Here is a 15646-nt window from a genome sequence, read left to right on the forward strand (position 1 = left end):
ATCCTACCTAACCTATACTAGCCCAATAACTTCCAAATGCCTATCCAATGCCCGCTTAAATGATAGATCTGATGGATTGGCCATGGTAAATTGCCCATAATATTATGTACATTAGTCAGAGGGGGGTGGGTTGCTCTTCAGAGGGTTGGTGTGGAATTGTTGGGTCGAATGGCTTCTTTCCACACTGTAGGGAATCTAATCTAATTCAACCAAGTTAGATGAATGCAATTTGTTTCAGCACCGGTGTTGACTTTTGTTAGAATATAATTATCCAGATGTGACTTAACATTTTTCCTGGGATATTGCCGTAAGAGCCTTCCCACCACTGACTTTAGACTGAATGGCAGTGGTAGCTATTCTTAATTTTTTTTAAAACTGAGATACATTATTAGCACTCCTCCAGTCCTCTGATATCTCCTGAACATCAAAGAAGGATTTGAAAGTTGCAACCAGATCATCTGTTATTTTCAACTGACTTTTCTCAGGATCTTAGGATACGTCATATCCAGCTCAGGTATCTTGTGACTAAGTTTTTGAGAACTTCTTTCTGTTCTTTTACTATTACATTAGCAGCATCTTCCTTTTTGCGAAGTAAGTACAGAATGTTCCTTACTACCTCGGTTCTTCCCTCGACACATATTCTGCTATTATATTCTGTTAATTCTCGTCAAGAGAGATCTTTGATATTGACTAAGCTTTGAATTTTGGTATTTGCTCATTAAAAGCTGGCAAATTTGTACATTTCATTAGAATGCTAACTTAACCAAAATGTATTTAACTTGCTATTTTTAAACTTGAAGCATAATAGCTGCATTAGTTCTAGATTCTTGCTTGTTTCAGCAAATGGTTGATTGTGCAGGGTCCTCCACCCCAAATATCCAGTGTTGCAGACATAATTACAGTATACCATTGCAGTACCAGACATAAACTTTTCTGTATATGACATGGTAAAGACTCAATAGTTGGTACGTGATTCTATTTTAAAAATCCTTTTAGAATAGATCTTAATTCTCTGCTTTTGTTTAGTTCTGTTCTAAGGTAACTTTCAGTGTCAATTCAGCTTAACTGTAAATGCACGTAATAGATTCTGCTTTACCCACAAAATCCTACCTCACATTATGTTGTTTTGTCCAGACAAAATCCTAGTTCCTTTCATTTGCCCTCAGATTGCAGTGCTGGAGTTCTATGATGAGAGTTGTCATTGGTGCTAAAGTTGGACATAAATTCACTATCTCATTTACCATCCATTATATGCTGCTTTTAGACCTAATTACTAAAGGGAAATGCATATACTTTAGCACTGAGGATTAAGATTTCCATTTTGGGATCCACACCAACACTAGATGGTCACAGATGGCTCATGCATAACATGGTCAAACAGGTTGATTATCAACTGGCTTGGTGATCTGTTCTAGGATATATAAGCTACCAAAAATAGGTGCATATGTTTCATCCTCCTTGTGCATTTCTAGACTTAGAAGACTTTTTCCTATCTGATGCCACAGAATAAATGTGAATACTAATGAAATAATTTATAAAATTGCTAGGCTTTGGTGCTTTACCATGAGACCAGGGGGGAGGGGAGGGGGGAGGCAGAAGTAGTCCATACAGCCCATCAAGTTCACTTGACTATTCCATGAGAACAAGCACATCGTTCAATCAGAAGTTATCTTGTCAAACAGCTAATGGTTTTCCATTTTGTTTAAAAAATAATTTAGTGGTTTTTTTGTGTAATGAATGAAATTAAGGATGTGTGACCTGTTTTAATTTCATGTAATCCTTCTAATTCTTTTAGAGTAAGTATCCTGGAGCTGTGCAACAAAAAAAGTTACTCAAGACATAAAAACCCAGAGAAAGCATATTTGAATAAGTCGCTGATGAGAACCTGTGACCACAATCAGAGTCTGAAAATGCAATATTAACACATTTGATTGTACAATGCTTGATTGCATTTGGAGTGGATATTGCACATAATCTGCTTTCATTATTTAACAGAAAAGTATACCTCTGGAGCTTCAAATCACTCATTTGGGAAGCCATAAACCATTGACATTGCGTTTGGTTCAGTCTGAGCTATTTCGACTTTTCTCTGTTTAAATGCATGTTGAGGATTTCTGTGCAATGGATTTCTCTGCAATGTATGTGTAATTTCTACGATTGAGGTTAAATGTCGCTAGGAATGCAATGGATTTATGATTTATTTTCTCCACTTAGTATTTGGCTACTCGCAAACTTATCAATGATACAATAGGTCATATTAATTGCTCAGTTTTAGTACTTGAATTAGGTCTTTATAGATCCTGATTGTCTTTACATTTATTAATCCAAGAAATGTGCAAATCAGTTTCTATGTAACATTTGTTTAAACGTTTAAATTAATGTTTTTCCATTTGATTCAATACTTTTGGTAGGAGTCCCTAATGGGCCTCCTCAAGTCTAAACACATAGGTAATGCTTACGGTTGATCTGCGGAAGAGTTTGGCCTTTGAGAGGAATAAACCAGCTTTCGTTATCTTGTTTCAGTATTTCAGTTCCCTTTCTGGGTTAGGTATTTTGTTTGAGATGCAGAAATTTAGACCAGACTATAGCAGCACAAACAGACAAATATTTAGTATTTCTGCATTTTAGACGTCATTGTACTTGCAGGCAAATTTTGGATACATCTGCACAAATTTCTACACCCCAGCTTTATATAAAAAAAATCCAACTATTGATACAGTCTGTGATATTACTGGGATACAAGAAATGAGACATATAAATGAGAAAGATCCAGCACTGACTACAGTAATATCTGAAATATAAACAAATTCTGAAGTATTAAAGTTAATTAGCATGTCTACTTCCCAAAGTTCTGAATTCTTTAGTAAATCTTGGCCCTGCTAATATTCTGAAGACATCACTACTTGTCTAGATATCCAAGTATTTAGTTACAAATTAACTCTTAGTATCGAAGATTTACGAATTAGAATAAGCTTTATAAGGTATTTTCATTACTTTGATCTGTGGAATTGGGAAAAAAAAGTTTAAGCTGCTTTCACTGGTGGTGACACAGAATAGAAGTAGGATATGCTTTCTTTTTGAATTGACTTTTAAAATTGAGTCATTTGAAATGTAATTTGACAGCTTGTATGTTGAAGCTCAAAAACTTTGGGAGATTTTTGTATTGAAAAGTTTCATGATAATTCATATTACTAATGCACATGTTGAACAATAATAAACAACTATGTTTTCTAAAAGCACAATGAAGTTTGTGTATCGAAAACAACAAATGCTAGAGATCACAACGGGTCAGGCAGCATCCATGGAGAGAAAGCAAGCTAACATTTCAACTCTAGATGAATCTTCAGCAAAGCTGAAGTGTGGAGGGGGCAACATTTATGTTATAGTTGGTTGGGAGTGGTGGGGTATAGGGAGCTGTGGGAGAAAAGATAGTTCAGATTAAGTTTGTGTATTATTCTTCTTGAAGTGTTAGATCTGTCATGTGCTTCGCAACTTTCCACAGAAATCATGACCTGATTCCTACTGTTACACCATTATTTGCTTTCATTACTCTCCATTCCAGGAATACACAGGCTGCCTGTAGTACCTCAGCTTTCATGGTAGCTAAGATTTGATAACTCCGCACAGCTCAGATATAAAATCTTGCACCTTTCAATCTGCTACACTTTGTCTTTATCAGCTCAACTCAGCTAGATCATAATTATGTCGTTGGTTCCCTAATGTCCACTGCATGTAGATTCATCTGTTCGAACGGCAAGATTGTTGAGGAGCATTAAATTTGTTCCATTTTGCTTAGGTGGATAGATTCTGTAGCACAATCTCTTCTCTGAATAAAATCCCCAGCAATAACCAAAGTTATTCCCTGTAAAAGAATAATCTTAAGTAACAATCTGCTTTACATCGCCCTTGCTCCCTGATTCAAGAACACGTTTGGAACCTCCTATCTTCTCTCCGAATACCAACTTTTTTCCATTTTTGTTTGAATGTACAAGAGAAAACAAACTTACACATTTACACATTTAAGTATAGTCCAAAGAGCTGCTAAGCTTATTCAGTATTTCAATGGGCTTTGCTTCCATCTCTTAATGTTAGTTTGAATAACCTTCAACTGCTTTAGAGGGGATTTCTTTACAGGGGAAAAATTTAAGTCAAAGTAAAAATTGACAGTGCTGGCAATCCAAATGTCCACATGCCAAGAAAAGCATACGTGCTTGCTTGGCTCTGTTTACATTTGGAGGCAATTTCAACAGCCCATCTGAATCAGTCCAACAATAAATTCCAACGATTCTAGAACACTTCAGCATTCAAAGCAATTTGATTCACCAGAAATTAAGGTTTATGTTTGCACCTTTTCTCTAAATTACAGGTCACACTGTAGTGAGGAGGGTGGGAGGTGCTGCAATGTTAGAAGGAGAATGTCACATTTACAGGATGGCCTGGAATGTATTGGTTTTAGCTCTTTATTGACATAATAGTCAGATTTAACTAATAAATGGATAACTACCAAAGTGAGAAATGTCACTTAAAATAAAATAAAGAGCTGCAGATGCTGGAAATCTGAAACAAAAACCGAAATTGCTGAAGAAGCTCAACAGGTCTGGCAGCATCTGTGGAGAGAAAGCAGAGGTCATGGTTCAAGTCCAGGAGCCTTTTATAGAATGTTACTTAAAATATAAATCTGAGGACAGTGAGTATCAGATGGATCATGCAATTTATCCACCTTTGCACAACTTTGCATATTAATTTTTGGAACTGGTGCAAATTTTCAATTCGAACTACGCAACTAGTTGGGACAGAGACAGTCTAGGTTGCATTTAGTCAATTGAAGCTTTGAGGTTGCGCAATTGCCTCTCCAAGTTTATCCCAGAAGCTCAACTTTTAAATGTAGTGCCTGAAAATTACATCAGGGTAAGAATAGGCAAGATTTGAGTGAACAATGGTCAGGAGGATTTAACTTCAAATTGAACAAGACAGTAGACAGGTGAATCTTGCCCTCAATTTAGTTTGATTTTTTTTTTACAGCCCTGGATACGTCATTGCATTAATGTAGTTTGGTCCTAATTTATTCTCCCCATTGGAATTTAGCCCAATACATCAAGGTAACTTTTCAACAACTCAAACTATATTATGTTTTATAGAATTACACTAAAACAAAACTTGACATTGAAACACATGGGAGCTTGATCAGGAGTGCATTGGAATGAGAAAGTCAAAGGAATTAAGTTGTGATTGGGGTTCAGCATCAGATGAGAAAATATAGGGATGAAGTTGTATAAATCCCAGTTGTAGAAATAGTGCTCTTATCAATGGCACAGATATACATTTCGAAATTCGTTTCCAATCAAACAGTCGAGCTAATCCTTGTTTGCCAGGGACGCATGGGAGTTGCTGGTGAGGAACCAGAGCTTGTAATAGGGACTGAAGGCAATGGCTTCAACAGTTCAAATAAGTGGTTGGAGAAAATGCTATTCATCCAATACCTGGGCCTAAAAGCAGTCTGACCATTGCAAAGACAGAAGAGGAATCAAGGGTACTGAGGTAGAGCTGGGTGTCATTGATCTGCATGTGGAAACCGTTGCTGCATTTTAAGTTTTTGTGAGCACCATGTAAATAAGCAATAGAAGGAGAGGGTTTGAGCCTTTGGTGACATCCGAGGTGATGGTGCACAAGTGTGAGGAAAAGCTTTTGCAACATCTATAATTAAATATGAATGGAACCAGGTAGTACAGTCCCACTCAGCTGAATGATGATGGAGAGGCATTAGAAGTATAGTTCCATCAACTGCCTCAGTCGTTGATAAAGATGTAAATTGATTGCTCACCTTTGTCACAATCAAATAGGATTTCATATATACATCTCAGAGCCAAAATGGCTCTATCAGCAGAGAAAAAGCCTGAATGGAAAAATCCAAATGTGGAGTTCCAGGAAAGATCAGCATGGCTTTGAAAGGTAAAGCCCATTGAAGAATTTTGATGAGGAAAGTGATTTGGGGGATGGGGTGGTAGTTTGCAAAGTTAGAAGGCATCAAGTGATTTTTTTTTGGATGGGCAAAGGGGAGAGTACTGGAAGGGACAGAACAGTTGACATTAGCTAATAAGCAAGGGAAGGTAGGTGGTCAGCAATCTAGTGGGAACATGAGCTCAGAGATGACATGAGGGTTAATAGCAGAGGAATCAGCGAACAATACAAGTTGAAAGCTAGAACAGGAGAGAACCTTAAAAGTTTGACGGTGATTTAGAGGAAGGGAGAGAAGCGAGGTAGAGGCCAATGATTGAAACTATCCAATGTCAGGGCTAAAAAGCTCATGAGGTGCTCACACTTGTTGGAAATGGTGTAAGAGACAGAGAGGGGTGTTAAGGAAGATACTTTACAGTACAGAAAATAACCAGAGCAGTTTGTATTCCATGGTGGTGCTGGAGTATTGATCATTTTGGCAGATGATTAAGGTCTAGTTAGTAATTTGTGGTGCAACCAGACCTGATAGCAAATGATTTACGCAGCTGTTAGCCATTTCATTTAATGTCTCCATCCCTAGGACTTGAGGGAGAGGAGATCAGCATCGTACTAGGGAAATAAATAGAGTAAGAGAATGGAATGTTTAATGGAGACCAAGGCATAGATGTTAGAGACAGAAGTACAGTGGAGAAGAATAGCAACTCGAGAAATGTGGTGAATAGACGGTTCATAACTTGGCAGGTGGAATTTCAGTGCTGTTGAGGGAGTTAGTGTGTCATTCAAAAAAATCTTCAGCATCACTGAGAAATGATGAAGGAGTTCACTTGTGGAATTTGATTATGTTCTTGCGTTAGCAAATCAGTTTGGTGATTTTAATTAAAAGTGCTTTAAAAATTTTTTCAGTATATGGGATATGTGGATTTGTACATCATGGCTATGAATACTAAAACAAGGCAATCATGCCATGTCAAAGTACATATTGAACTTCTTTAGATGGTTGTATATTTTGGCTGAGAATTACCAAGGTCTTTCTTTCTCAAAGTACTTTTTTTTATTACAATTATCCTTTGGTGCATTAAATGGGAACATTAGCTCAATGGTTAATGTGCTGGATCAGCAATCCACCATGATGAGTTTGAGAAATTCTACCTCTCAAATCTAATAACATAAAATGAAGACTGCCTGTTTGACATCATAACCCAGCAATACTACAAGATATAGGAATCTGCAATCTCCACTTGATCTAGCCTACATGCTACTCCCCAGCCAAATACTCTGTTGAATCTTAAATGTCTGAGAGTAATTAAGGGTGGGCAATAACTATGGCCTTGCTTGTGTTATCTACATTCCAAAGACATTTTCTTTTTTAAAAAAAACATGGTGGCTGAATGGGTGAAATAAAACTTACATTTATGAAGCACCTTAAAACACGATGTGAATGTGTTGACATCAGATGGTCACATTCAGAATGTACTTTTCCAGAAAAGGCAAACATTAATAATCTGAATTTTGAGATTTACACTATATATTTGCTTCCTTTATGCTAACCCAGTATATCATAGTTGTTTGTGTATTTTAAAAAGAATAGAGAACTAGATTCTGTGGTATAAAAATAAGCCCAGTACAAGATAAGATATTGGGTGTGGTTTTACGAGCAAACTACTGTACTGTGGTTTCCAGCACTGCTGCAGAAAGCAGGTTGTGGTTCATTCTCTGCTTGGCATCCTGAGTGCCTCTACCCCTTATCATGTTTTCATTGCAAAGCATACATAAAACGGTCAAGTTTATTAGGGGCTAAGAAAATAAATGTTTTACTGCTACATTTCCTTTCAATTATAGGTGAAAATCAGTTAACACAGTGCAGTGTGCATGTTCCAGACTATCTGTTGTCTTCCATTAATTTAATAAAGCATGATTTTAAAAAAGGGTACAAAACAATCATTTGTTTTCATGGCAGCCAGAGCCAGGTTAAATTATACTATTGTGTACAGGGAATCTGTTGCATGTTCTACAAACTGGGATTAAAGGATTGAGGATTAACTGAGAAGCTAGAGTTTATATATAAACAAGAACAATAGCTGTTGGGCCTGTAAATGACTTCTATCATTCCTACGCTCATTAAGCACATTCAATGAAGACGGTGCATATTAAATCTCCTTAGCGTAAATGTTGCAACATTTAAGCAAAGCTATTTTATAATGTAAAGAGCTACTTTCTGTGCCCTGTGATAGAGCTGCGAAAGAATTTGGTTTGGGACTCTTAAATTTTACTCAATACCAATACTAAGTGCATGCAAGTATCCTGAGTTATTAGATTCACTTGGAAACTGTAATTGCGGGGGTGGGGGGGGGGGGGGGGGCGGTGTTGGCATGGCATGGTGGCACAGTGGTTAGCACTGCTGCCTCAAAGTTCTAGGGACCTGGATTCAGTTTCAACCTCAGGTGACTGCCTTATGTGGAATTTGCACGTCCTTCTCATGTTTGTGTGGGTTTCTGCCAGGTGCTCTGGTTTCCTCCAACAGTCCAAAAATATACAGGTTAGGTGGATTAGCTATGCTAAATATGGGGATAGAGTTGGGTCTGCATCTATTCAGTGTGTCTTTGGGCTGAATGGCCTCTTTTCACACTGTAGGGATTCAATGTTCCTTTAAAGGAAAGGGAAGCTCTGACTGCTTGGGGTGCAAAGCCATTTTATGACTTGCACAATCTTAATACTACCCCTGTTAAAAGTTTGTGAAAAGATTTGTAGCTCGGGTGCTCGTCGTTGTGGTTCTGTTCACCGAGCTGGGAATTTGTGTTGCAGACGTTTTGTCCCCTGTCTAGGTGACATCCTCAGTACTTGGGAGCCTCCTGTGAAGCACTTCTGTGATCTTTCCTCCAGCATTTGTAATGGTTTGAATCTGCCGCTTCCGGTTGTCAGTTCCAGCTGTCCGTTGCAGTGGCCGGTATATTGGGTCCAGGTCGATGTGCTTATTGATTGAATTTGTGGATAAGTGCCATGTAAAAACGATCCGCATCCATGAACACCAACTAGCCACGAAACGACACAACCAGTTATCCTTAGTAGCCACACATGCAGATGACAAGCAACATGAATTCGACTGGGATAACACTATTGTAGGACAAGCCAAACAGAGAACAGCCAGGGAATTCCTAGAGGCATGGCACCCATCCACAGATTCAATCAATAAGCCCATCGAGCTGGACCCAATATATCGGCCACTGCAACGGACAGCTGGGACTCAGAACAGGAAGCAGCAGATTCAAACCACTACAAATGCCGGAGGAAAGATCACAGAAGTGATTCACAGGAGACTCCCAAGTGCTGAGGATGTCACCCAGACAGGGGACGAAACGTCTGCAACACAAATTCCCAGCTCAGCGAACAGAACCACAACAACTACCTCGGTTAATTAATTGTTACTGGACAGATAGGCAGTGAACACAGCAATTGATTAATCTTTTAGTGAGATCATGTATATAGTGTCAGCACAGTGTGGTAATGAGCCACACAGATGAAGTCTAGGAGACTGAGTAACTTGCGGTCAGAAACTGGGCAAACATCTCTGGGACTGGCTCCAATTCCAGTCTATATATGGGATGTGGCCTTCTCAATTTGACAGCCATGTTGAAATAAGTTCATGCAGTTTCCAGCTTCTAACGGACACCCAGGAAAAGCTGTGCCAAGCTGACAGTAAACTCAAAGGTCACATAACAATTGCTGCAAGAATGGAAAATGATAGATTGATGCATTTGGTTGTCTTTTCATAAAGATGTACTAAAGCAGAATGTTAAAGCAGAACTGAGGAAACTTAAATATTTGTTTAGTCATGAATCTGATGTAAGATTACTTGACACTAATTCAGAGTACTTAAAAATATTCTGTTTCTCAACACTAAAAGTGCTCATGAGTGAAAAATGTTTTAAAATATAGAAAAATAAAACAAGAAGTAAACATGCCAGAGCTCTTAAAAATGTCAATAACAGACATTGTTTGAGAAACTTGAGATGTCTGGCTGCATCTGTGAAGAGGTTTTTCCCTGAGTTTCTCCAGCAATTTCTGTTTTTGCTTAATGCTAAAATACAGGTTTAGCGTGGCTGTTATTTGCTAGTAGTTGCTGGTGCAGGCCAAATGTGAAGTCTGTTTATTTGAGAGAGGTAATGTGATATGAGGCAGAATAGTTGGGCAAAAGTGAACAAACACATGATTCATTTTGATGAAGTAGGTTGTAAAAGGGGTATTGCTCCTTTTGGTAAATCCAACAGGTAGGATCCAAGTTTTAGTTAACTATTACAGCTATAGGAACTTTTAAAAAGAAACATGACCACAGCACAAGTAAATCAACTTTACACAGTTCAAGTAAACAATGTTAAAAAAATCTCACAACACCAGGTTACTGTCCAACAGGTTTGTTTGGAACAACTAGCTTTCGGAGTGCTGCTCCTTCATCAGGTGATTGTGGAGAATAGGATTGTAAGACACAGAATCTATCACAAAAGTTTACAGTGTGATGTAACTGAAATTAAATATTGAAAGAGACCCGGATTGTTTGTTAAATCTCTCATCTTTAGAATGTTGGTTTCAGTTCTTTCATATGTAACTCGCAAAACTTTTTGAAAAAGTTGCACTCTCAAGTGCACTTTAACAATTGGTGTGATGTCGGCCCTGATAAGGTATTGAAGGTGTTATCTCCCTGTGAGGCTGTCTGTACCACAATGGTCGGACTAACTCTAATCTAAAAAAACGGATTTACAGAATCTTACATGGATTCGTGCAGTTTTTGAGCAAAGTAAAATATAATTCTGCAAACGCAAATTCACCCCACAAACTTGCATGTATGCGTACATGTGGGTGTATGTGTGTAGGGGAGGGGGGGTTGAGAGGGGTTATGAGTGTCTGTGAGAGGATGTGTGTGAGTGTAAAGGGGTTGAAGGCTGTGAGAAGAGTGTGTCTGTGTATGAGAGAGGATCTGTGAAAGGGTGTCTATGTATAATGCAATAGGGTCACCTGTAGTGTGACATGAACCCAAGGTTGAGGCCATCGTCATTCAGAAAGAACAGATTAGGGACCAGAAAATCAACTTTTTGGGCTGGAGCCCTTCATCAGGAATGGTGAAGAGTTCCTGCCTGAAACGCTGCTTTTCTTACTCCTCAGATGCTGCCTGACCTGCTGTGCGTTTCTAGCACCATTAATCTTTACATTTTTCGTTGTTATCTGTTCCAAAGTCTGCCTTGGAGGATGGTCACTCGAAGGTCTGAAGTCAAATGTCCTGGACCGCTGAAGTGCTTTCTGATTGGGAGGGAACACTCCTGTCTGTTGATTGTTCTGCGGTGTCCATTCATCCATTGCCATAGCCTCTATTTGGTCTCGCCAATGTACCATGCCTCAGGGGATCCTTGCCTGCAGCGTATGAGATAGATAGCATTGGCTGAGTCGCATGAGTACATGCCAAGTTCATGGTGGGAGGTGTTCCCATTTGTAATGGTGGTATCCGTGTTGACATTGGCACATCTTATAACGTCTGCCATGGCAAGGTTGTATGGTGTTGTGCTGAAAGCCAGGCAGTTTGCTACAAACAATGATCTGTTTGAGGTTTGGTGGCTGTTTAAGGTGAGACAGGAAGGTCTTGGCAAGGTGCTCATCCTTATTGATAATGTGTTGTAGGCTGCGAAGAACATGGCGTAGTTTTTCTGCTCTGCGAAGTACTGGACAACAAAGGGTATCCTGTCGCTTGCAGCTTGTGCCTGTCTCCTGAGGAGGTCATTATGGTTCCTCACTGTGGCACGTCAGAACTGGCAGTCGATGAGCTGAGCATCGTACCCATTCTTATGAGGGATCTCTGAGTACTTCCAAATGCCAGTCACGTTCCTCCTCATCTGAACAGATCCTGTGTATGCATAAGGTTTGTTCAAAGGGGATGGCTGTTTTAATATATTTTGGTTGGAGGTCCGGTGTAGAGAAGAAGTCTTATTCAAACCTGTGCATGAAATGTTGGCATATTGGGGTGCAAATTTGGTCCCCATGGCTGTTCCATGTGTCTGGATGAAGAACTGGTTGTTAAAGGTGAAGACGTTGTGATCGGGGATAAAATGGATGAGTTGTAGGACAGTGCTCGGAGATCGGCAGTTGTTGGTGTTGAGTACTGAGGCTCTTGCCATGATGCCTTCATTGTGGGGGATGCTGATATAGAGTGCTGAAATGTCCACTGTGACGAGAAATGTTCCCGTTCAACTGGTCCGTTGGTGCTGGGTTTCTGTAAGAAATCTGTCACGACAGAAGCTGGGGATCCCCTGTACAATGGGTTTCAAGATGTCTTCGACATAGCCAGAAAGGTTCTCACACAGAGTCCCACTGCCTGATACGATGGGACGTCCTAGTGTATTGGCTTTGTATCTTCGGAAGGCAACAGAAGTCACCTATGCGAGAAATACATGGGATGAGTGCGCGTGGGGAACGCTGAATAACTGGTTCCAAAGTCCTGATCAATGTGTTTAGTTCACGGGTGTGCTAAATTAGTCGGATCAGCCGGTAGTTGTCTATAGTGTTTCTGGTTGTTCAGTTGTTCACTTGCAGTAATCTGTTCTGGTCTGAATGACACGGCTCCTCCTTCATCTGCTGGTTTGATGAAAATGTTGTGATTGGTTTTGAGAGCACGGATGGCATTCAGTTGTGAACGGGTGAGGTTCTGCACTACTTTGTGGGTACGGCTGTTGAACTTGGCATTTATATATTTCCTGACGGTTTGAGCATGCATGTCAAGCTCCGGGCAGTGGCCCTCCAGTGGGGTACAAGTTGACTCCTTTGGTCGCTCCTCTATTGACCCCTGTGATGACTGTTCAGGTTTGTCCGTGCGCTTATTGGGATCACTGCTGGCACCTTGAAAGAATTCCCGGAGTCTCATTCATCTGATGAATTCCTCAGTGCTGCAAGAATCATGGGGTCCATTTTAGCGGTGGGGCAGAAATTGAGACCCTTGCTAAGAACTTCAATCTCTGCTGGCTGAAGAGTGAGGTCTGACAAGTTGACATTCAACTTCCCACAGTGATAACATTATCCACTGTGGTGCCAGAGCGAGCTTGGCTACTGCTGGTGGTGATGCCAAGTTTCTCCAGTTTCTTGTTCTTGGTGTGCTTGTATGTGGTGTAGTTTTGTTGTCTTGCCTGGTTGGCACTGTCCCATAACTGTACTGCTGTATCCCGAGTGTGGGCTGAGAGTGTGGACTTCATCTTAGTTTCAAGGTTGTGGCACCTGCTATAGAGTTGGTGCGTGAGATGATCGATGAATTTGCAAGAGGTGCAGTGGCAAAGTGTGTCCACATAGTCTGTGTTGTAGATTGACTTGAGCGGGTTCATGATTCATAATCATTTTGGGATCTTTCCTGCTTGTCTGCATTTCGGTAATATGTTTTGGGTGGAAGCTGGAGAAGTGTAGCATCATGAGGTTATCCGTGGGTTTGCGGTGGAGTGTGGTGTTGAGGTGCCCATATTCGATGGAGATGCATGTGTCCAAGAATGAGACAGATAATAGAGAGTAATCCATGGTGAGTTTGATGGTGGGATGAAACTCGTTGATATAACTGTGTAGTTTTTTTCAGTGACTCCTTTCCATGGGTCCAAAGGAAGAAAATGTCATCAATGTACCTTGTGTATAGTTTTAGTTGGAGGTCCTGTGTAGAGAATAAGTCGTGTTCAAACCTGTGCATGAAAATGTTGGCATATTGGGGCACAAATTTGATCCCCACGGCTGTTCCATATGTCTGGATGAAGAACTGGTTGTCAAAGGTGAAGACGCTGTGATCGAGGATAAAGCAGACCAACCAACCAACACTATACACCAGCACATTGACAACATTTTCTTCCTCTGGACCCATGGAGAGGAATACTGAAAAAACTACACAGGGATATCAACGAGTTTCATCCCACCATCAAACTCACCATGAACTACTCTCTACTATCTACATTCTTGGACACATGCATCTCCATCGAGGATGGGCACCTCAGCACTACAGCAAACCCATGGATAACCTCACAATGCTACACTACTCCAGCTTCCACCCAAAACATATAAAATAGCCATCCCCTATGGACAAGCCCTATGCATACACAGGATCTGTTTAGACGAGGATGAACGTGACGGGCACTTGGAAGTACTCAGTGATGCCCTCATAAAAATGGGGCACAATACTCAACTCATCAATGTGTCACAGTGAAGAATCGTAATGGCCTCCTCAGGAGACAGACACAAGCTGCAACCAACAGGATACCCTTCATTGTCCAGTACTTCGCAGGAGCAGAAAAACTGCGCCATGTTCTTCGCAGCCTCAACACATTGTCAAAAAGGATGAGCACCTTCCCTACACCTCCACTTCTTGCCTTTAAACAGTCACCAAACCTCAAACAGATCATTGTAGCAAACTGTCTGGCTTTCAGGACAACACCATAAAACCTTGTCATGGTAGATGCTGCAAGATGTGTCAGAGTGTTGACATAGATACCACCATTACAGGTGGGGACATCTCCCACCATGTAAGTGGCAGGTACTCATGCAACTCAATCAATGCTGTTTATCTCGTACGCCGCAGGCAGGGTTGCCCTGAGGAATGGTACATTGGCGAGACCAAACAGGCTATGGCAACGGATGAATGGACACTGCAGAACAATCAACAGACAGGGGTGTTCCCTCCCAGTCAGAGAACACTTCAGTAGTCTGGGACATTCGACCTCGGAGCTTCAGGTGACCATCCTCCAAGGCGGACTTCGGGACAGGCAACAACAAAAAGTGGCCAAGGAGAGGCTTATAGTCAAGTCTGGTACCCATGGGGATGGCCTCAACCGGGACCACACTACAGGTGACCCCAATGCACTATACACACAAAAAAAACAGACACACACACACTCAGACCCTGTCTCAGAAACTCACACATACACTCCCACACACACCCTCTCACAGCCTTAAACCCCTTTACACACTCACACACATACATACACCTCTCACAGACAACCACTCCCCATACACCCTACCCACATGCACACATACACATATAAGTTTGTGAGGTGAATTTGTACTTGCAGAATTACATTTTACTTTGCTGAAAAACTGCATGAATCCATCTAAGTTTCTGTAAATCTGCTTTTTAGATTAGAATCAATCTGGCCATTATGGCTCAGACAGTCTCACGCAGGGCAGCTCCCACCTTCAATGCATTATCTGGGCCAACATGACACCAATTGTTAAAGTTCACTTGACAATGTAACTTTTTAAAAAAGATTTGCGATTTACATATGAAAGAACTGAAACCAACATGATCATTCTAAAAGATGAGAGACTTAACAAACAATCCAGGTCTTTTTCAATTCATAATTTCAGTTACATCACATTGTAAACATTTGCTATAAATTCTGTGTCTTACAATCTTATTCTCCACAATCACCTGATGAAGGAGCAGCACTCCGAAAGCCAGTGCCTCCAAATAAACCTGTTGGACTATAACCTGGTGTTTTGTGATTTTTAACTTTGTACACCCCAGTCCAACACCAGCATCTCCAAATCACAAGTAAACAATAACACTAATCATGCACAGAATCTTGTAGTACAGAGGTCCAGTGTCTCCCTTGTTTCATCAAAAACCCTTGTTTGGATGCTCAACTCATCGACCACCAGTTCTGATGTGCCACAGCAAGGAACCATAATG

At 40.5% G+C, this 15646-nt stretch overlaps 1 protein-coding gene across 1 annotated transcript in view; it reads left to right on the forward strand.

Moving 5' to 3' along the window:
* LOC132815387 (sorting nexin-31-like) overlaps positions 1 to 3191 on the forward strand; it is a 115906-nt gene extending 112715 nt beyond the window's left edge. The window contains exon 14 of the mRNA XM_060824280.1: positions 1796 to 3191. Coding sequence (XP_060680263.1) covers positions 1796 to 1843 — 48 coding nt within the window. The 3' untranslated portion in view covers positions 1844 to 3191. The remainder of the gene's footprint in view (positions 1 to 1795) is intronic.
* Positions 3192 to 15646: the final 12455 nt, after the last annotated feature.

Source organism: Hemiscyllium ocellatum, chromosome 4, assembly GCF_020745735.1.
Source record: "Hemiscyllium ocellatum isolate sHemOce1 chromosome 4, sHemOce1.pat.X.cur, whole genome shotgun sequence".
Classification (NCBI taxonomy): Eukaryota; Metazoa; Chordata; class Chondrichthyes; order Orectolobiformes; family Hemiscylliidae; genus Hemiscyllium; species Hemiscyllium ocellatum.